We start from the raw sequence: 23,097 nt of genomic DNA on the forward strand, positions 1-23,097 counted from the left end.
CTGTTACTGATCACACGGGAACGCTGGGCAGCTTTATTGCGGCTAACCAGACGCGTCTGCGATAGCACCCGAGGGCTAAACACCAATCACTGGCGCTCTGTTTTATACTCACCCTCGAGTAGATCACTTCCAGGGAGATGTTCTGGGGAGGAGCACTCGGGACTGTGGAGTGAGAAAAGACAAAGATTAGGATGTGTTAGGAGGTTTTTATTTGGAAGGAAAAAAACGTTTGGGGACGCAGTATGGGAGAAAAAAGATCGCCAAAGTTACAGTTACAACCCAGAGAGGCTGTGAGCATATGTTATTCATTAAATAATCACACATCATATTTTTGTAGATAGATAGATAGATAGATAGATAGATAGATAGATAGATAGATAGATAGATAGATAGATAGATAGATAGATAGATAGATAGATAGATAGATAGATAGATAGATAGATAGATAGATAGATAGAACTTCATTGTCATTGCATAGTACTGGTACACAGCAACAAAATGCCGTTTAGCACCTACGTAGGTGTTATTTTTATCCAGGTAGGTGAAGAGAGAACTGCATCCTCTGTCAACCTTTTTGGGTGATAGTCAAACAGGTTTGGGTCAAGTGTAGGTGGTAGACCCTAGTTTGAGTCCCGTAGGTTGTAGTCTAAAACCAGACTCTCTTTTCTTATTGTGTCTGCAGGAAGTTACAGCTCTACCTCTGCCATGTTAATCTGGATTGTACGTGACTCTCGGGACACGCCTCGGTCTCCGTAGCGTTTGGCTGCGTCATATTCGCGTAGCAGCAGCGGTGCTAAGAGAACGCGGTCGAGAAGCGGTTTAGCGACGAGAAATCGGTCCACATATCCAACACTGGCTAAGTATTGCCCACTTTCTAAATAATAAAAAGTATAGTGCAATTTCTAATAATTATATATGAATTGGCAAAAATATTCAAAACGATTCACCCTGATACAAATGCTAACTTTGTCTTCGATGCATCACATCGTTAACTTTTATACCGATGCACAATAAATCAATCACGTAGGAATGCAGTGAAAGCAGTGAAACCCTTCGAACCAATAAGAATATAGCAGCGCTATAGAAATAATAACAGATTATTGCATGTATTTATCTGTATGACATCACCCAATAAAGCCTGGCCACACAGAACCTTGGGCCCACTCAATACCCCGAGCCTGTTAAAGCTGATATTGGATTAGCTTTTGGCCTGAGGGACCGACCTAAAGCACTACATTGGGAATCAATTAGCAAATAAAGCAGACATTAATACAAATACTATTGCGAGGTTTCCTGCCCTTTGATGTGGTTTGGATTGATCCGGTGACATGTGTTTACTGTGTAAGACGGGTCCAGGCCGGAAATACAATGACTGTAGGCTCCGAGAGATCAATGGATCAAATTGACTCGCTGAACGCGCAAATATACACATACATATACACCTACATAAACAAGGGCACGTCTACACAAACGCCGCAGACTTTTCATAAGGCTTTTTAAACGATGTTCAAATGACTCAAACATGTTTCTAAAGCCCTGCAAAATTGAAGAACCTGTGAATATAGAATATAGATTACGAGAACAAAGATTATAAAAATACAAAGTCGAAATTACGAGAATCATGTCAAAAATATTTTGAGAATAAAGTCGAAATTACGGAACAAGATACAAATAATTTGAGAATAAATGATAGATGGCACTCCAGACAACTGTTTTCTCTCTGAATAACGCTATCAGAGCTCGGACGTACTGTACGCTTCGGTTGATCGTCTTGTTGTACGGTAAAGTCGGTTCCCATGAGCCACAGTCCAGATGGAATTGCATGGTTATGATGTATGGAATGGTTGCCATATTGGTTAAAGATTTCTTTCACTTTCTACAATAAGTCTCCAAACTTCCTTGCTTAAAAACAACCCCAACCATCAATCTTCCACCTTCATGTTTGACTGTGGGGGTGAGGGCAGTCTGCTATTATCTTCTTTTTCTGTTCTCCATCTTACACAGGATCTTCTGTTGGAGCCTTCAATGTCACATTAGAACTCCACAGAACTTTCCTTTAGTCATTCACTGTCCAAGTCTTGTGTGTTTTTACCTTTTCCCGAGCTTGTTACATAGACAGATATGGCACATGTATGTTTTTAAAAAACTTTCTTTCGGCTTCTCCCATTAGGGGTCGCCACAGCAGACCATCCGCATGTTTGATTTGGCATGTTTGTACGCTGGATGCCCTTCCTAACGCAACCCTCCCCATTTATCCGGGCTTGGGACCGGCACTAAGGCTTGTGCAACCTTAATGGCTGGGGTTGGTTTCCTGACCGGGGATTGAACCCGGGCCGCAGCGGTGGGGGCGCCGCATTCTAACCACTAGACCACCAGGGAACCTTTTGGAACATGTATGTGTTTGTAAACCCTTAAAAAAGAGGTGATTCCTTGCTTTCAAAATCTACAAAACATAAATGAACGTTGCAAGAGGGAGGAAAAAGTGCTAAACAGTATGAAAACGTTAAGAGTTCAATCCAAAACAGAAACTGTATCCGTTCCAGGAAAGTCTCCAGTTTTCACATTGCCTTCCAGTGAAAAGATTTTACATTTTAACCACGTGAAGGATTTTCCCAGACCATCACACGCATTTAAACACCGCCATTTGTTCCGACGCATAGCATCTCCGGCGCTTCTATTCGTTTCTAATTCGCAATTTACAATCGAATGCGCATCAGGTTAATTTTATTGTTCTGTTAGCCTCAGGGCCCTCAATTGCTCGCTTTAATTAACAAGCAGCATTTTCCTAACGAGCTTCCACCTTCACCTGCTAATTGTTATTGTGCGACGGCTTTGCGTTGGACGTCCTCCTCCCAAATAATTACGGTTGCAGCGTGCAGACGGGGATTCTGCCGCGGCGTTCGTGCGCGCCACTAGTGTTTACATATCCGGTGACTCTTCGGGGTAGTGTGCGTTTCTGACGAGGACAGCCAGACTGGTAATTACCTCATAGAAGGAAGTCGTAAAAGAAAGCGAGACGGAGAGGGAGTTGCAGCGTCGCACAATTTCATTAGTGAAACACAGGGGGCCTTTAATTAAGCAGGAAAATGGGAAAGGCAGGTCTCGCAGCTCATTTGAAGCGCTCGCTGGCGTTTCACTAATGAGAGCTGACAGACAATAAATTCCCGTAGCCTCTTACTGCACGCTGAAGGTAATGCAAAGAGACAATCTGGCCGACAAACGAGTGTCAGGGCCACTGTTCCGAACAGAGACAGGACATAGAACCGGAAGGGGAGGTGTATGGAGATAAAGCTCCTGAAGATTATAAAGGGGAAGACTGACTGAACATCGGACGGGGAGATGGACAGTGATTAGATCATGTAGAGATGAAGGGTGAAGAAGCTGATAATGGAGAGAGTGAAGAGAGATGTGAACTGTTGAGTAAACAATGGAAAGACAGAACATAGACGTGTGTATGGAGAAATTGAATGACTGGAAAAACTATCGGATGAAGAGATAGACAGGGGAAGATGAAGAGTTTGATGAAGTATAAAATACAGCAATGGGGTGAAGTTTGTGAACAGCTGGAAATAAGATGATGATGGAAAGATGTACTAAGATAAGTGATGAGAGATAAAGAGATAGGGTTAGAAGATGAAGAGATGGAAGGAGAAAATAATACGAAAAAAATATGTGAAGAGAAGAAATGGGAGATCCATGGAGAAAAACATGATGGTGAGATGGACAGAAGAGATGGAGATTAAAACGGGAAAATGAAGAGATGGATGGAGTATGAGATACAGCAATGGGGAAATGTTTGAGGACATCTGGAAATAGGATGATGATGGAAAGACAGACTGAGATGAGTCATGATCTCTGTCATGAAGGAACCCTGTATGAACATCAAAAATGAGGAGACAATGATTCATGATCCATCCATCCATCCATCCATCCATCCATCCATCCATCCATCCATTCATCCATCCACCTGATTTACTTTAAAGTGGTGCATCTGGACATTTATAGATTTGATTGGTCAAAGTCGATCTTCATACCGTTAAATATCATTAATAAACAAGCTTCAGTTAGTTCAGAATGCCGCAGCAAGAGTTCTTACTAGGTCAAGAAAATACGATCATATAACCCCAATCTTATCGTCCCTACATTGGCTTCCTATTAAGTTTCGAATAGACTACAAACTACTGCTACTCACTTATAAAGCACTAAATGGTTTGGCTCCCATGTATCTATCCAGTCTCTTAACACGCTACAATCCGTCACGCTCCCTGAGATCTCAAAACTCTGGGCTTCTAGTAGTTCCTAGAATAGCAAAGTCCACTAAAGGCGGTAGAGCATTTTCACATTTAGCTCCTAAACTCTGGAATAGTCTTCCTGACAGTGTTCGGGGTTCAGATACACTCTCCCAGTTTAAGTGCAGATTAAAAACATATCTTTTTAGCAAAGCCTACACATAACACACATCACACACATCACATCACAACCTTGTGCTCCAGAACATCTGATCACATGCACATTATCAACTTGTGCTGTTAATATCATGAACAGCAGCTACGCTAATTCCTCTCCACTGCTTCTCTTTCTCTCCCCATCCCGAGGCATCCTGAGGTTTGGCCAGCTCCAGTCACGTCCCACCTCGTGAAGATTATGGACCTATGGATGATCATGGAGAAGTAGATGCCGAGTGTTTAAAGGCCCTGGCATGGAGAAGCTGATGCTGGATCTATGATGATCACAAATTGTTCTGTATTGTTGAAAGATTTATGACCAAACTTTTGATGTCACCCATATGAGGATGGGTTCCCCTTTGAGTCTGGTTCCTCTCAAGGTTTCTTCCTCATATCATCTAAGGGAGTTTTTCCTTGCCACTGTCGCCACGGCTGCTCATCAGGGACAAACGCACACCATTCACCTTCACTGTTGTTTTCTGTAAAGCTGCTTTGAGACAATGTCTGTTGTGAAAAGCGCTATACAAATAAACTTGACTTGACTTGACTTGACTTAAATGTCAGAGTTTGTTGCATATAAAGAAAAGGCACGTGCATGTGTGTCTGAAAAACATTAAAGTGGAGGTGTTTCCACACGTTTGACACACGCTGTATGAGCAATCACATGGCCAAGTGCCGAAATGATACAAATGATAATGCAGTTGTTTTCATGTTTGGAACCCAATTTGAACCCAAGGTTCTACAAAGTTCATGTTTCGTGTGCAGTCTTGCTTTTTGAATGTTCAAGATCTCGTATGGTTCTTGCGCACTTTTGAACTCCTCTCGTACAAAGTCATTTCTGACGCAAACGCCAGCAAGCGCTACGTCTGTCACTACTTTGTATTCACTCCGCACACTACATTGGGCCTCATGCTGATAACGAGTCTTTTGAGAACGACACCTTACGCTGAATCGATACGCATGACGTGGACAGCTTTTCAGGATGGACAGCAAAAAGAGGCAGGTAGCATAAAGATGAAATCCAGATGGGGGGACAAATGAAAGTAAGAATTATTAAGTAATGTGATTCGGCACATCTGTAGGAACCGTACTGAAGTAATGAGCACCTCTGGTAAACTATATTTCTTCTTCTTCTTGTCTTTCTTGAAAGATTTTCCCTCACTTGGTCTTTTGAAAGGGTGTTGATGGAGCTCGCCATCTCACACCAGGTGTTGTAATTTAAATTTTTTTTCCTTCAAACTTTTTAACAAGCCCTCATGCCCTGTGGAAGGGGGCGGAGTCATCTAGGAAGAAACCACACCCGCCAGGATAAGGATTATTCATTATGGGATGGAGGCGATCAGAGAAAAGATATTCGCTGACGATTTGAAGTGATCCTTTTATTTTTTACTTTGTCACTTCTTTGTATTTACATCTGTCATTTACATCTGTCATTTACATGTGTCATCTATCAGACACTTCAGTTTCGACTCAGGAGCTATTTGTAAAGGAGAAATAATCAGTTGTGTTTCCAGGCGGAATCGTTTCCCTCACTATGATGTTTAGGTTTCTGATGTCAGTTCTCCTGCTGAAGCAAAAACACTCTTATGTCTCAGATGGCCTGCGGGATCACAGCACCTGAACTAAACTACAAAAAAGACCTCTCATCCAAATCACAGGCTGAGAGCGAGCAACAAAAATCAGCAGGAGGAGAAGTGGAGTCCAGCAGGAGGAGAGCAGCAGAACGTAGATTGATGGGGAACAAGTGCAGCAGCGTGAGCAGAATGCAGAGCGGACACTCGTACTCTTTCAACTCCAAGAAAAAAGTCCTTTCTGAGTATTTACCCAAGAAAGCAGAGGGAAGATTAGAGCAAACTATTTGAATTGAAAGACAGCTTTCTGTCTCACTTTCCATCTCTCTGTCTGTCTGTCTGTCTGTCTGTCTGTCTGTCTGTCTGTCTGTCTATTTATACCTGTCTGCCTGATTCACACCGTCTGTCACTCACTCATTGTCCTTCTATCTATCTATCTATCTATCTATCTATCTATCTATCTATCTATCTATCTATCTATCTATCTATCTATCTATCTATCTATCTCTCTATCTATCTATCTATCTATCTGTCTGTCTGTCTGTCTGTCTGTCTGTCTGTCTGTCTATGAAGTGTCACTCACCCACTCACTCACTCTGCATACCTATATGTCCTTCTAATGCTCTGTCTGGTTGTCTGTCCATCCATCTATCTATCTGATTTACTTTGTCCGTCAGTCACTCAGTGTCTATCTATCTATCTATCTATCTATCTATCTATCTATCTATCTATCTATCTATCTATCTATCTATCTATCTATCTATCTATCTATCTATCTATCTATCTATCTATCTATCTATCTATCTATCCAATCCGTCTGTCCGTCCATTCATCCATTTACCTGATTGACTCAGTGTCACTCACACAGTTTATCTGCATACATGTCCGTTTATTGCTCTATCAGTGTGTCTGTATGTTTGTCTGTCTGTCTCACTCATCTTCATGTCTTCCTCCCTCTCAATAGAGAAGCAGTGATGCCACGAGCAGGTCGAATGTGTCTAGGCTGGATCATAGCCTGCTGTCAGAGTTGACTGAAGCCATGAGAAATCGGTTAAACCAAAGCCACTGTCAGTCTATGTGTGACAAATGTAATGAGACATCTGTTAATGCGTGATAAATGACTTAATTAACATTCGCTGAACTTTGACGGAATTAGCGATATGACCTCTCCGAGATACGCCAGACACGAAGGTGAGACGCGAATGGATTCCGGACCAACAACGAAACAGGAATCGCTACAAAGCTTCATTTCTGATTTTTCAATTACAGATTCTAAATGAACAGTCTGCATATCCACCCCAAACTGTGCTAAGAATTAATTCTCCATTTACATGCAAATCTATGTGCATATTAGGAAAGCTATTTAGTGTCAGATTTACTATAAAATGACAAGTTTGTGAATTCTATCAGGGTACATTAAGCCGGTCATAGTTTAGCATGTTCACCAAATGTTCATTCAAAATGCTTGTGTTTTTAACAAGTACCAATCATCAACTGTTTATTATTTAGTTATACATAATGACCTGGGCAGGAACTGCTAGTTCTGGGCATGGAGGAGGTGTGTGATGGATAGATTTTGAATAAATGATAATGCATTACCGTCAGAGAAGGTTGTGATGAGCATATCGTCTGTGGTGATGCCTGGCCCGTGACGGTTCAGTGCCAGGACACGTAAGGAATACTCTGTAAACTTCTTTAATCCTTCCATTCTGTAGCTCTGCCCAAGCACCTCTATGCTCTGATTATGGATGAGAGTGAAAGAGAGACAAATCGCCGTATTATTCATTAGCATCTATTATGATAGTCATGCTCTCTATTCTGTCCTGTTGTAGGCTTTTTGAATTGCACCATAGTTCAGGCTCCAATCCCACTTATTTCCTATTGTATACATTTTGTCTATAAATTTTTCTGAGAAAGAGAGATAAAGATGGACAAATTGGAGGGGCAACAAGTGTCTGGCGGTAACGGCGAGAGGGCGAGCATGTTAAATATTTATCCAAGCTGATTTTTCTCTCTCAGTTTTTCATACTAAGCTTTCCACTCTCCCTCTGCTCTTTCATATCAAGCGAACATAAGACACCCTGCACTCTGCAGAGACCAGTGCGAAGATCACTGAAGAAAGCATACGCCATGCTGTGCTGTAATTATGCCCTTTGGTGATAAACAACACATAACGGATCAGGGTTGAAATAAGTCGTGTTTAAAGGCTGCGAGTGACTGATCACAGATGCTGTTCGCATTCTTCAGATGCTGTGAGCACACCGCAAAGCTGTGAACATGTGAACTAATCAAATCCCCAAATACCTGGAGATCGCTCCTCAATTTGTCACATCCACTCTGTTTTCTGTCTACATACAGCAAAGGATTATGGGAGTAAGAGGTTTAAAGCTACAGGAGAAAATCTTTCAGCTAATATATAAGCTCACGAAAAAACACAATGAATGTTCACATCATGTTCCTGGGTGTTGAAATTCTTTTTTGAATTGCCTCTAAATGTAATGAGGGGCAGGAATCCTGTCGAGTTATGACAAATATTTATGCATTAGTCTTATATTCCTCTCAGATTTAGTCAAAAAATATTAGCAATTTAAAAGTCCTCTCAAAAAATCCTGTCAGTTAAGCTAAGAGCTCCTATTAGCTAGCAGTGTAAAGATAAAGAATACCTATAAATTGTACTCAACAATTTTGTCCTAGATTTGGCCAAATTAGCTTGCTAGCCAGTAAAACTTAAAAAATAGATGAATATTTATTAATATGATTCTAAATTCTCCCAGAAAGACTGTCAGATCCGGCTAATCCATCCCAGCTAGCTTGTCCTAAGAACGGTTCTGTTCACTCTTTATAGCTAGCTGACAAACATAATAAACAATGATGATTATGAACTCTGATAAATTGAAATTCCTTTCTGAATCGTTCAATAGCCAGGTTGCTAGTTTTACTAATGTTATCAATATTTAAGAGCACAATTCCAAATCCTGTGAGGAATCCTGTCAGGTTAGTTCAAGTTAGCCAGCTGACAGGGTTAAAAATGAGGAACATTGGTAAACATCAGGTCAGATTCATGTCAGAAATCCTGTCAGATTCGTTCATGTTAGCTACCTGTACAGCACCAAAGAAGAAAAGGACTCAAACATGTCTGAATAATTCTTTAAAATCTACTCAATATATTGAAAGACATAAATATGTTAATCAAGCAAACGCTCTACTTTGTGAAATATGGATATCGATGCAAATGACTTCATTCTTCGTATTTAGGGACGTCCACATTTTGTCTATCTACACTAGGATTGTTGTACAAACCTGCTCTTTTCCACTGGACGTCTCAGTCCACAGGAGCCGGTAGCCTTGGATGGGTCCGTTGGCATATGCCGGAGGATCCCATGCGGCCTGGATGGAGGTTGGGGACATGGCCTCGGCCTTGAGGTTCTCCACCGGACCAGGGACCTGCACTGCTCAAAACAAGCACACAGAGTTAATCTCTAGCTCGGCGAATAGAGATGTTATTTCTCAGGTCACATTTATAACAAACAAACAAATAATTGATTCTGTTTACGTTTCATAGCCAGCCAATTAGCTTACATTTTCTCTCAAAAATCCTGTCACAATATGTCTGGCAATGTTGTGTTTTTATGAAAAACTTGCTCGCATGTTAGCCAGTTAAACAAAAAAACAATAAACAAAAAAAAACATATAATAAAATTGTAAATAAATGGTAAATTTATTTAAATGTAAATTTTGGTCAAAGATTGATATTGACAGCAAACCATACTATGCAGCCACGCCAAATTCTTCACATCAAATGGTTTAAGCTCGTGCTGCTGTTTCAATCGCTGCCTAATCTACAAAGTCAAGGTCAATTTGTTGCTCTTGCACAGTCAGAGCTAATGGTGCATCAGGGCCGTAAGCTGGGCTCCTTACTGATTTATGCACATATTTAAGATTGTGGTAATCTTAACATTAGGGACTTTTCCATAGGAAAAAATTTGAGGTAATAAAGACACAATGAGAAAGAGAGAGAGAAAGAGAGAAGAGGCAAGAAAATGAAGCGCATGTAAAACAGCAAGCGTTTTTATGCAAAGTGCTCTCTGACTTGAAATGCAATTTTTTTTTTGTTCTCAGTGTTTCTTTTGTCAGTCTATGCGTGTTCTCTCTGTACTGACTTAGAGCTATGGGTGAAAAGCTTGTCGGTGAGGTGTGAAGAAAAGGTCAAGCTGTTCAACATCTCCACAGAGCCTCATTAAAAAGGTGGAAAGCCAATGTCTGAATAAAACTTTCTATATAAAAGGTCTATGATGGAAGCCAACACCAGGGGATTAGACATAGGAGACAGGGGCATGGAGACTTAAATAATATAATCTAAACCAGTGAAAAGTATTTACCGCAAGTGAAATTCAATTATTGGTCATTTCTGTTCAATTATGAGCATTTTTTGATGTTCTTTAAAAACCAGGGAATTTCCAAGCATTTTATACATCCATATTTGAGAAATTGTCTTTTAGACCAATTTTAGTCATTACATTTAACAATTTGTCTGAACCTTAGATTTAGTTTTACAACATTTTATTTTAAAAATGTTATTAAAATATAAAAACTACAACTTGACATCAAGGTCAAAATAACTTTTTTTTATTCCATGCCAAGTAGGAGACCTGACAAGAGTACAATAAAAATAGAATCCTGTTTGAGTTGTATGTTTGAGTTCGTATGTATTGAATATGTTTCCTGTAAATGGAAAAATCGCATTCTCAAATATTTTCAAACATCAAACTTTTTTGGTTGAACTATATATTTTTTTACTTATTTAATTGTAACTAGTGGATAAACTACAAAGAAAATCCTGTTATACTAAAAGTGTGTCTAAAAGAGGATGTATGTAATGTGTGTACATACATTCAGGTTGTGTGGAGAGCCGGATTTGTTCAGAGCTCTCTCCTGGCCCCAACTCATTGTAGGCCACAACCCTGAAGATATAAACCACCTCGGGCTTCAGATTGTTTACGGTCAACTGGAGACTGTCGGGCTCTGTCGCGTTCACCGAACGTTCTCTGTAAGAAATGAGGAACATCAATTAAAACACAACTCAGAGATCCCTAAAAGCATGTTACAACACTCCATCATCCAATTCCTGCCAGATATCCTCCAATTCAGTGCTAACACAAACTAAAGGCTGCTTTATTTAAGAGTCCAGATTTTATGTACCGCATGATGAGCCGAGACACGTTTCGAGAAAAAAATGCTTTAGGGGAACCATAAAGAGAGCGTAATATACTACTGACTTACAGAACCTTTCTGCAATGCAGCAGCCAGATGTCTATAAAACAAAGAACAAAAAAGGTGAATTGATGCCAAATCATGCTCATGTCATGGTTGTAGATGTTATGGCAGTTAATAAAAGTTACAGTTTGGCTGTTAATAAGCCTAGACTCTATTGTCACTGGCCTCAAAGTTTTTCTAATTTTAGAATTTAGCTAGTTAATCCACTATCTCTCCTCGGCAGCGACGACTTCTGAAATACCACTTCAAATTCCACTCTGAAACTTTGATATGTCAGCTCATTAGCCAACTCCCTTAGAATTAGTGGTGAAATCTTCGAAAAATATATGAATATTATTTTCAAAGTTTCCCTCGGACAGCCTGTCAAGCTACATGCCACATGCTAGCACTATTAGTGGAAATTTGGAACATGTAATTTAAACATTAACTTGACATAAAACTCCTCAGAAAAATTCCACAACTGGGAAGATTTCGCTATCTAAGGTTATGAATGCAGCTTAAATCTTTCTCTCAGAAATCCTGTGAAGCTAGCTGCCTGGCATTAGAAGTGAAAAAGTTTCCAGTATTTATGCGTTTGACTTCTGTAGGTTAGCTCAGCAAACAAAATGCTGGAAAAAACAACAACACGCACAATAATGAATCCCACTGACTTCTTCTTCTTCTAAAGTCTTCTCCTATCATGCCCAAACATTAAAGTGCATTATGGGTATCAGTACCTGTAGGGATTTGCTGGGTGCCGTGGAATTGCATAAACACCCTGGATGTTTTACTTTGCTTTCTGACTACAAAACAAGTAAAAATGCTCCACGTAGTGCACTTTAGAGTCGATATATGCGGCGACATGCCTACATTCCCATCTGCCACGTTCAGCCCTTGCTTTTTTTTCCATCTATGGACCCAATGTTGCGTTTTCATACATATTAATGAGCAAAATCAAAGAAATCCTTATGCTTTTATGTTTTTTTTGTAAAAGTTTTTATTTAAAAAAATATTTGCAGCGCTTATCAGCAGTGGCTGCTGTCTCCTGATTATAAACTTGCTGCTTGACCTTAACAATGTTTAGTTTTTGTTTGTGAAAAAAAAATGTATTTTGAATATTAATGAAAGTGTTTTTTTCCCTACCTGTTGACACCCTCCTGCGTGTAGAAGACTCCATATGTGAGGATGGTACCACGCGTTTCCACCGGGGGGCGCCAGGAGAGGCGCACAAAGCGGCTGGACACGAGCACGGGGGTCACGTCTCTGGGGAACGAGGGGAGGACGCCTGAGCTCGGGACAACTGGTGGGGGAGGAGAGGAGTAAGTCAACGAAGGAGTGTGGGGAACGGGAGGATCAGAGAGCTGGACAGCTGGAGTGCCCTCTGACCCGTTAGTCATATAGAGGGAGGGAGATTGGGAAGAAGGGAGAGAGGGTGGGAAGAGGAGGAGTAGGAGAAGAAAAAAAGAAGTGAAAAATAAAGAGAAGAGAAGAGAAGAGAAGAGAAGAGAAGAGAAGAGAAGAGAAGAGAAGAGAAGAGAAAAGAAGAGAATAGGTATAGGGGCAAGGAAGGGGGAACAAGGGGAGAAAAGCCAGGAGGGTAGGAAGGGAGGAATGAAAAAGAAACAATAGGAGCGATGAGCAATGGAATGAAAACAAGAAAAGATAAATAAAAAGAGAGAAAGAAACAGACCAGGAGGAAAAGAAAGAAGAAAGATAAGGAAGATCACAGACTAGAAAGGCTTCACTCATCAAAGATTAGGGTACTTAGACAAAGTCACAGAGAAAGCATGGAGGACTCAGCAAAAAGACACAGCCCACTCAGCAATGCAGCACATGGCGCAGGCGAGCATGCCGACATTAGCAATGAATGACGAGCGCGGTGGCGTGTTCGTACCCACAATGCACTGCGTTCACCATAGCCCCTCACAATACAGAAAGGCCAGTGGGAACCAGACAGGAATGGAATGAGAGTTCGAGAGAATACAGATGTGCACCAGAATACAAGATGGATAAAAGTGTCAGCCAAAGGAGAAGATTTTAGTATTAGTGTTCATAAAAGCTAATCATATTAGCTTACTTGCTATGCACAACTCATCACCCCCCCTTGGGGGGCCTGGTACTACCATTTTACTGATATTATTAGCAGTAAAACTGACATGGTTTTCTATTTGGTACGATGTCAGTTGGTGGTATAGATATATCATGTGGAGCAACAGTGATGCCGAGGTTCCTGGGTCCATCGGCGAAATATCTTCTCAGTGGTGGGCCAATGGACCATGGACAGACATTACAGTTTGTAGAGTTAGTGTGTATATGGCATTGGAGTTAAAACCCCTAGACTATGTTTTCACACCTGCAATGATGCTCCCTCAAGCAGACACGTCCATGTCAGATACTACCTTCACACACTAGTTCACACACTCTCGCCTGGGGAATGAGTGTTACGACCCAGCAAACACAAACTCTCGAGCTGTCTGATGTCTGGTGAAACAACAAATCCCACACGAGGTGGAGGAGCAGTCGGATAACAAGTGTGTCCACTCGAACTCAAACGGTATCTCCGCTAGTCCACACTGGTAAAGCAGACAACATTTACTGATGATGTCTCCTGTGACACTGTGTGACAGAGTTAGTCGAGGTTTGCAATGCTGCAATGCCCAATCCTTGCACAATCCGATAAGTATATTATGAAATATGTAAAGCATTTTCAATGTAAATTTGACAAGGATGTGCTTAAGAGTCCAGGCTAGAGATGAGACACAACTGTAGTGTTTGTCCAATTGTATATCTGCTAGCTGGAGGTAAAACAAACGGAAAACTGGATGCAGCCAATACAAACCAGCACAGAGTCTGCTTTACAAAGAACGCAAATGTCATCTTATTGTGTTTTCGGGTCCAAGAATCTATAAAGTACAGACAGGTAAGGCTAAAGAATCTATTGTCTTTTGTTGATATGCTTTATGGTTTGGTTACATATCTAAAGATTTCTCATGCATAGCCAAAGAATTGGGAAACAAGTGAATTGATTTTTCATGTAGCGCTAACTTTCTGGCATTTGAGTTAGCTAACTGCTAGCTAATGACCAGAGGAAACTGTGTCATCTCCCTTTCTACAGTTTTAACAATTTTGCTTCTTAATCAGCAAGGAAGGTTGATTGCTGGAACTATCGGCTATAGGCAAAAATTATAAATATCCAAAAAAAATAGTTTTTACTTGTTTTGTTTTTTTTTGGCATTTTTCTAGACTTTGGGTCTGCCACTGTTACGACAGCGGCCTCTAGAGGTGAATCACAGAAACCATGTACTTTTTGTTTTTATGTGAGACTGTGCTGCACAAAGAATGCAATATTATATTTATTATTTATAATTTATTCATTGTATAATTGTACTGATTAATTAATATATTCATATGTATAAATGCATATGCATTTAGCACATTTTCATTATTTAGTACTGTTTTTTCTTTCTTTTTGTAATGAATAATGAAGTTCAGAACTATTTTACATGGTTATGTTTTTTTATTCAGAATTAAAAAATCAGTTGATTAATCCATTATCGGCAAGTACGATCGGATCAGTAAAAATCCAATATCGGTTGATTTCTACTCCTTGGACCCAAAATGAGCAGAGTTAGCATCATGCTATGCTCTGCACTTTATTATTTAACAATTTTATATTGTACTGAAACTGTACAGTCAAAATTATTTTATTGTTAAAGGAGTAAGTAAGGATTAGCCTGTGATGCTCGTTAGTGGGAGGAAATGACCGAGTAATTTAACAAATAGGTGACCTCAAAGTGAATGGATAAAAAAAAAAAAAAAAAAACACAATCTTTGATTGAAATAAGGTTCTTCTTATCAGACACTGTTATATGGCTCATGTACTTTAAAGTGCTTTGAAACCAATTAAGTACTTCAGGTTAAAGAGCCCATTAGTCACAAATGGTAGTTTCGACAGCCATTAGGCTTTTCTTCCTTCCTTCCATCTTCCTCCTTTTTTTGTGCTCATCATAAATATATATATAATATCGTTGTTTCTCTGCATCACTACTTCATAAAGTCTTTGTATTGCTAAATGCTGTCTCATCTACATTACTCTGATAAACATATGCACACACACGTCCCCTGGTCTTCGTTTCCTTGTCTCAAAATAGAGCATGCTGAGGGAACAAAATATACAAGATGACATGAACAGGCTCGAAATGCAGCCATTCAGAGAAATGAGAATAGCCGGAATAGCTTAATTATTGTTCATCTGCGGAGAAAGAGAGCACTAGGTACCTGGATGAAAAGATGACAATTTGTCCCTAATTTGTCCCGTAATGACAAAAAGGCCTACTGAGTAAAATACGACTGTAATACGAACCAAAAACGTGTGGCATCGATCAAACGCTCAAGTCACGTCACCTAAGATCACGTCGCAGTTCGAACTATAAAATATACCAATTTTAGCATTACACTTTTGCCCGTCATGCTAACAGTTAAAATCATTCAGCAAGCCCTCCAACACAAAGTTGAGATATGTAGTCAGGGCTACGTGTTGTCACGATTTCTCACAAGCTTGTGGCTAACATGGTGAAGCGCAAGGAACGCCGAAACAGCTTGTCTTGGGAATCCGTTCTGCATTTCAGATAATCAAAAACCAAAAGCCAGCTGCTCTCCATGCTGCTTATTTTCAAATGCCTCGTGCTTTCCTGTCTCGAGCTCCCTCTCTGAATCCGAACGCAAGCACAGGGAAAAAATGCTGCGCTGAGTGACAGTCGGAAAATACAGAAGCACATTAAGGCAGCTTTTCATTGCAAGGAAAATACACTGTGTGCTGAGATTTTGCAGCATTATTCGCTTTCTCGGGGGACCTAATACGTTTTAGGTCAGAATTTTTCAAAGGTAGCTAGCACATGTTAGCATTGCGACACTTTAGTGGTTTTTCGGAGCACAAATGACAAACTTTAACTTAATAAACTTTAAATATGCATGCATTCGTGTAGATAATCAAAATTTTCATATAATTTAATTACATCACTGGTAGTTAAATGTTGCTATTACCATTTCTGACCAATCAGAATCGAGAATTCAGGAACTCTGTGGTGAATAATGGTCAATCCTCGATTCTGAATGGCTGGAAGGATCAAAGCATTAAATATGTAGTTTAATCGCCTGTCTAGATGATCAATGAAATATCTGCCTGTAACCATAGGGACTATGGATGGTAAGATTCATGAAAGTTAATGATGTGATGCATCAATTAAAAAAAATATTTTAAACATATTTGAATCAGTAAAAAAACTATTTATTTATATATAATTATTAGTGAATGCGCTAGACTTTTATTATGTAGAAAGTGACAGATAATTTGTGACAAGTATTTCATATGTAGATCGATTTCTCCTCGCTAAACGGTCTCTCAAGTGCGTTCTCTCAGCTGCTGCTACATGAATATGACGGATCACAACACTACGGAGACCGAGGTGTACTGAGAGTCACACAGAATACAGATTAACGTGGCAGAGGTAGAGCTGTAACTTCCTGGAGACACAACAGGAAAAAAGGACATCTGGTTTATTTTATATTCCTTTCTTTTTTTTTTTTTGCACTACAAAGGTGTGTTTCTGAAAGGGCCATGCGTTAGAAGTCCGGAGGCACTTATGATTTGCTGTCCGCCTGAACCAAAGAAATAAAAGCGAACTATCTGTACTATATTAAGTTGCAGATCATCATATTTTTCCATTGTATCGTATTGTGATGAATCGAATCGCACTGCACCGTAATAGGCATGAATCGCATCGTATCAAATCGGTAGCTGCTTCATATGTGTCTTGAATGTATCGTATCATTGGCTATGTATCGAGATGTGAATAGCATCTGCCTCATTGAGTTTATTGAGGTCAAGACTTCCAAAGTGCCTCTGCTGGGCCCCTGAGCAAGGCCCTTAACTCTCAATTGTTTAGTTGTATAAATAAGATAATTGGGAGTCACTCTGGATGTGGCGTAAATGTCAGTGTAAATTGTCAGGTGGTTATTCGCCTCCATGTGCATTAACATCCTGCATAACACACACACATTCTTAAAAATGCGCTGATAAATGTTCTGGATACTTAATATTGAAAGCACATTTATGAAATCTGCTAAAACAATCATTCGGTTTGTTTTTATATACAAACTTGATCGAGTATAAAACATCTCAGAACTGCTCAGATTTTCCCAGAAGGTTTACTGTCCCTGTCTGTGGTGTTTAGTTCGGTCCTGTTCTTCCTGCTCGTTTTTCTCTAGCTGTCAAGTACTTGCCGACCTCAATGACCTCCCCATCGGCACGTCCATCGACAGAGCAGCAGGCAGGACATATCAGGTTATAACCTACGGCCATTATAGGTGATGCAAAAAAAAACAACTATTAATCTTGGGGTGGGGGGCGGGGCGGAAAGGGGGCAGATATAGATGAACATGATTACATTTTCCATCTTCAGAACGGTGCTGCTTAATCCGTCCCGCGGGATGCCTCTGAGGGCTAATGGGATAATATAAACTTTGACTTCATTTTGAATAAAGAGGAAGAGAGGGAAGGAGGAAAGGAGGGGAGGAAAGGAGGGAAGGAAGGAGGGAGGGAGGGAGAATTTTTCAACCAAGTGTTAAAAAAAGGAGAAGATTAATTGCAGTTCAGCGGGAAAATCATGCAAAAATGCGTAATCTGGAATCTGTTAATTCTGGAAAAAAATACAAATCCACCCTGAAGCACATTTAATATTTTTATAATGAAATATAAGTGATGTGTTTAGAGACTTGGAACTGTTAATGATCTGCATCGCAGTCTTTCAGAAGAGAAGGAATGAAGTGAGGGATAAATCTCACTGCACCACTATCAGCAGGGCATTAGGGGTACTGTGGGGTTTAAACAAGGGGTCCCCCAACTTTTTTTCTGTGAGGGCCACATCATTTTTCCTTTCTTTAACAGGGGGCCGGGTGGGTCTGCAACACAGAAAATTACACTGGCCGGAGTGAGTAGCAGTATTATTGTGGAGATTTATTATGCCTTATAATGTTAGATTAGTTTGAGCATTACCTTTCAAAAGATATATAACCTGTTAAAAGAGCATTATAACTATTATAATGACACTTCTTTCATATTTATTTCCACTGAAATCAAAACATTTGCTTGCTTATGCATATGCATTTGGCTGGAGGGTGAAACTAATAAATAATTATGTAATAATTAATAACTAGAGTTCAACTGGTAGTGGATTTTACTGATACCGATAGCAGGATTGGATCGTATTGCTGATAACTGATTAATTAAGCGTAAAGAAAAGATTTCGAAATTTGTTATATGGATACTTTATATAAAAAAAAACATAATCCATGTAAAACAGTACTGAATCATGAAAATGTGCTAAATAAAATAAATATATGAAATAATAAATCTAATTATATAATTAATAAATTACAAATATAATCTAGCACTCTCTGTGCAGCGCACAGTCTCACGTGTAAAAACTAACAGCACGTGGTGTCAGTGATATCCCCCTAGAGGCCGCTCTCGTAATGACAGTGAACTGGGAGCTGGAAAAACTATCGCTGCCTCTGCCTCTATCAATAACTAAGGGAAATTTTAGTTTGAAAGCCAACCTTTATTATAAAAATACAGATACGATATGAGTAAAAATGTTTTCCACCCATGGCTGGTAGTTTGGGGACCCCTGGTTTAAACCAATAATCAAAGACCAAGGTCAGTGAAAGAAGTTTGGGCTGAAGATCATACAACTATAGAGAATTTTGCAATTCATTCATTCACTTATTTGAAAATGTTGTATTCATTCTTTACCTCAGAGTTTTTTCTCCTGAGCTTTTTTTTGGTCACATCATATTGGTATGCTATGGGAGATGGAAAGTGCACGTTCTATATGCCTTCCAATAGACGAAAAACCTTGGCACACACCCACGGATTGTTTTTTTCCCTTTTTACCGCTATCTCCGATCTTTGCTTTCCGCATTGTTTGGAAGCTAGGAAGAAAAAACAAGCCTTCGAACCCTTATCTCAAGGTGCATCTATTCTCTTTTCAATTTTCTCTCCTCCCACCACCAGCATTACTCTTTTTTCTGGACTGGGCAGAAAAGGGAAGAAAAAAAACATTCTATCATGGACCAGATCAATTTGTGATGTGTCGTAGTAAAGGACGTGAAACGAGAATGTGCACTCCTTTGATCAATACATGTGGAAGGTGTGGGGATGAAATTAGGATGAAATGAACATCTGGGGAGGGGAGAAATGTTTTTCTTTCCCTCCGCGTTTCGAGCGGCGTGACCGCGGGGACGATCTTCATCATGCCCGCCCAACGCTTCTGAGATAAATACAATTTTAATGGAAGGAAAGAGCAGAGATGTTGGGGTGGAGGTGTGGAGGATGGTCATTAGCAGAGATGGCAGATCAATCCAGGAGGACATGTTGCAGGAACGAGGGAGTGTCTGGACTCTTGACTCTGTTCTGTTTTCTATTTCAGAGTCGGGCGTCGGGTGGAAACCCCATGCCACCGGATGTCAAAAAGACAGATAGAAGACCACCTGGAGCTCAATCATAGTCTCGGAATCCGCAAACTGACAGCAGAACGCCGGCACAACCCTGGGAGCGATGTGTAATGAGAGGAATGCTCAGGACAAATGCAGGACTAAGAGTGATGCTTAGAGCGTCAATAAAGAACATTATAGACAAGGGAGTGATACTGGGTTCTACGCTGGAAGCAATGCAGAATGAGTTCTTGGAGCGAGGCGTAAACAAGGGAAGTGCACAGTGTTTATTCAGAAGTGAAGACGCTGCTTAGGGTGTAGATGCGTCTAGATGGTCTCATTTATTAAACTGGATATGAATGAATTAATAAGTAAATCCTTCACATTAGCACATACATGATAAATTAAATAGCCTCCTAGAAATCCCGTCCAGACAAACGTTTGCCTCCTACGTTTTAGGAGTGACAGAGGTGTTATGAAACGAGGATCGTACCATTTTGGTTACATGGGGGTTTCAATGTCTGATTCACTCAGAATTGGGACTAAATACGATGCTTAAAAGCACAAAATATACTTATGACCAGGCAATATATTACAATTATTTCACCATTCGTTTTTCATTTTCAGAAAAAAAAAAAAAAATTGAATGAACGGCATTTTTATTTCCGTGCACCCATGAAGAAACGGGAAAACGACTTGTTTTTCCATAGTTTTACTCTAAAGTATTTATACCAATGCTCATAATAATTACCAATCAATCTATTTAAAATGCAAACTGAATGACCGGACGGTACACAGACCTGATTAGTTCTATTTATTTTATGTCTTAATGGGTGTGAGTATAAAATGTCAAAATAGGGCTGTTAAGTCGTCGAACTTTACTTCAATTGACTCCACGTTGACCTTCAGAAGGATGAACAGTTTTGAAAAACCCATTACAGACCATTTATTCTACAGATTTTCAAAACTATCTGAGTTAGCGGTTGAGCTTTACCCCGAATATACTTATGACCAGATGTCCGCGAACTTTTGGCAATATATTATAATTATTTCACCATTTGTTTTTCATTTTCAGAAAAAAAAAATCGAATGAACGCCATTTTTATTTCCGTGCACCAACGAAGAAAAGGGAAATAACGCAGATGTTTGAACGTAGATGTGGAAGTTGGTGATTGGAAACAGTATGTAAATCATTCCTGCCTTCGCTTTTATGTTAAATCATTCTTTAATATCGAGACATTGTCGTCTCAGAGATTGCTCCTCTTTGCGGCTGTAATCTCTCCGTCGACACGCCTCGCTCGCCCGTCGTCTCGTCTCTGCGCATGTACGAGACGTAAATTTGGGGGCGGTCTTTTCCAATAACAATCGTATGCCAACCCGAGCGCGAGGTTAATCCGGGGAGGGAAAAGCAGAGACCACGGTCGAGGCACAGAACAGCAGCCAGAGGTGATGGAAAGCTTTAGTGAGGTGTGCCAGTGCTTTACAAGCACAAAGCAGCCTTATCCTTTCTTAGGTTTCATACAAAACCGCACTGCAAAGAACTGCACACGAGAGATAAAGTACATGACTAAGTATAACGTATTCCATAGAGCCAAGTTTGGTGTGAAAAGGCTGCACAGACGCCGTCAAATTGCACCGAGATCGTTCTTTATACGCTGCCGAAAAGTAGGACATTTTGTCGAATAAAATACAGAGGAATTTCTTATTTCCTCCATTTTATTGTTTCTGTTTATTTTTAAATTGCTTTCATTTTAATATAAATTCTTGAAAGTCGCAGAAACAATGTTTCATTTGGACAATTCTTTCTACCCTTGAGCATTCGGTTTTGGATGAAATACATCGTTTTTATAGTTTGATCACTTCACATGCTGCTGTTTATATTTAAAGAACATGATAAATTATTAAATACATACAGGCTAAGGGGAGAAATACAGTATTCCGATCCTGATTTCTGACTCTGATGATTCCAACCGTGGATTTATAGTCAAAATGTTCAAATCAGACATAATGGTGAAATGAGATGTTGACAAATGCAAATGTATTACTAGTCGGTTAGGGAACCAGATTGGCCAGGAGTCGTATTTATTTCTTTGGAGATTTATGTCACGTTATTATGTATAGAGTTTGTTTGTTTGCTCCATCAGTTTCCATCCTGCACCATTTAAATACATAAAGTTTTTATGATTCATCAGACAGTTTTAAACAGTTAATTATACAGACCCACAAAAAAAAAAAAAAAAAAACGACACTGTACCAGATGTAAAAACAAAACCAGGTGCTAATGAATCGCTTTCCATTGATATTCACACATTTCTACATTTCACCTGCAGGCTGCACGCAAACACGAAGTCTGACACCACGAGGGAACGAGTGGAAAAACTTTGCAAATGATTATTCTTGGTAAAATGTGCTGTTGCAAAGAAAAGACAAGCTCTTGGTGATTGTATTACAAATATACACGATATGGATGAAGGTATCAGTGTAAAACCCTGCATTTAAACACTCACTGGCACACACTGCCCTGCGCTGCTTAACCAGCACAGCAACAAGAAGCCAAGCAGGAGTGGTCAATCACGCGATGACACCCGTTTCAGCAAAAACCCGGCTTGCTGATATGTTGTGAAACAGTCAAACCCCTAAATCCTTCGTAACCGGTGATGGCATGAAGCTTTATTCGTCGGCGTGAGCGTTATTCAGTTTGTGGTTTTGATTGCAGGCCTGAACACACAAGAACGTCAGAGTTAATCTAGATTTATCCGTTCTGGTGAAAGCAACACAGCGATGAAGAAGCACAAAGCTCTGGAGAGGGAGTGAGGGACAGGGAGAGGAAGAGAGAGAGAGAGAGAGAGAGAGAGAGAGAGAGAGAGAGAGAGAGAGAGAGAGAGAGAGAGAGAGAGAGAGAGAGAGCATTAAAAAAGGGATATGATGATATGCTCTGAGAGGATGGGGAGGATCCTTCCTTCAGCTTTTCCAGCCCTGTAGGGAACTGAGAAGATTTTTTCTATGAAACTGAGATCCACCGAGGTGTATGTTGCCACGGCAACAGACCAAGTTTCTGACTCCGGTCCCAGCCAAGCTCCCAGAAGACATGGGGACACAACTTTAATAGTGAAAAGCAGAAACCAGAGACCTTTACGTGAAGTGGAAGTGGGAGCTCTCTGGGTTACTGATCAGAAGGTCGGGCGTTCAAACCCTGGTATTGCCAAGCTACTGTACCACTCTTGAAGACCCTGAGCAAGACCCTTAACCCTCTGTTCTCCAGGGGCACTTCAACATGCCTGGTCACAGCATTCTTACATCTCTGGGATTTATGAAAAAAGAATTTCAATGTGCTA

At 40.1% G+C, this 23,097-nt stretch overlaps 1 protein-coding gene across 4 annotated transcripts in view; it reads right to left on the reverse strand.

Moving 5' to 3' along the window:
* Positions 1 to 23,097, reverse strand: part of dcc (DCC netrin 1 receptor) — a 242,443-nt gene that overhangs the window by 62,886 nt on the left and 156,460 nt on the right. For 2 of the 4 annotated variants that reach the window (XM_083531092.1, XM_083531093.1), the window contains exons 8-12: positions 12,413 to 12,569; positions 10,907 to 11,061; positions 9,317 to 9,465; positions 7,616 to 7,754; positions 113 to 162 (exon numbers count right to left, since the gene is read on the reverse strand). In XM_083531092.1, coding sequence (XP_083387218.1) covers positions 113 to 162; positions 7,616 to 7,754; positions 9,317 to 9,465; positions 10,907 to 11,061; positions 12,413 to 12,569 — 650 coding nt within the window. Of the gene's footprint in view, positions 1 to 112; positions 163 to 7,615; positions 7,755 to 9,316; positions 9,466 to 10,906; positions 11,062 to 12,412; positions 12,651 to 23,097 lie in introns of all 4 variants that reach the window. The other 2 variants (XM_083531091.1, XM_083531090.1) reach the window with 1 other exon arrangement.

The sequence above is a fragment of the Silurus aristotelis genome (assembly GCF_946808225.1).
Source record: "Silurus aristotelis genome assembly, chromosome: 26".
In the NCBI taxonomy this organism is placed as follows: domain Eukaryota; kingdom Metazoa; phylum Chordata; class Actinopteri; order Siluriformes; family Siluridae; genus Silurus; species Silurus aristotelis.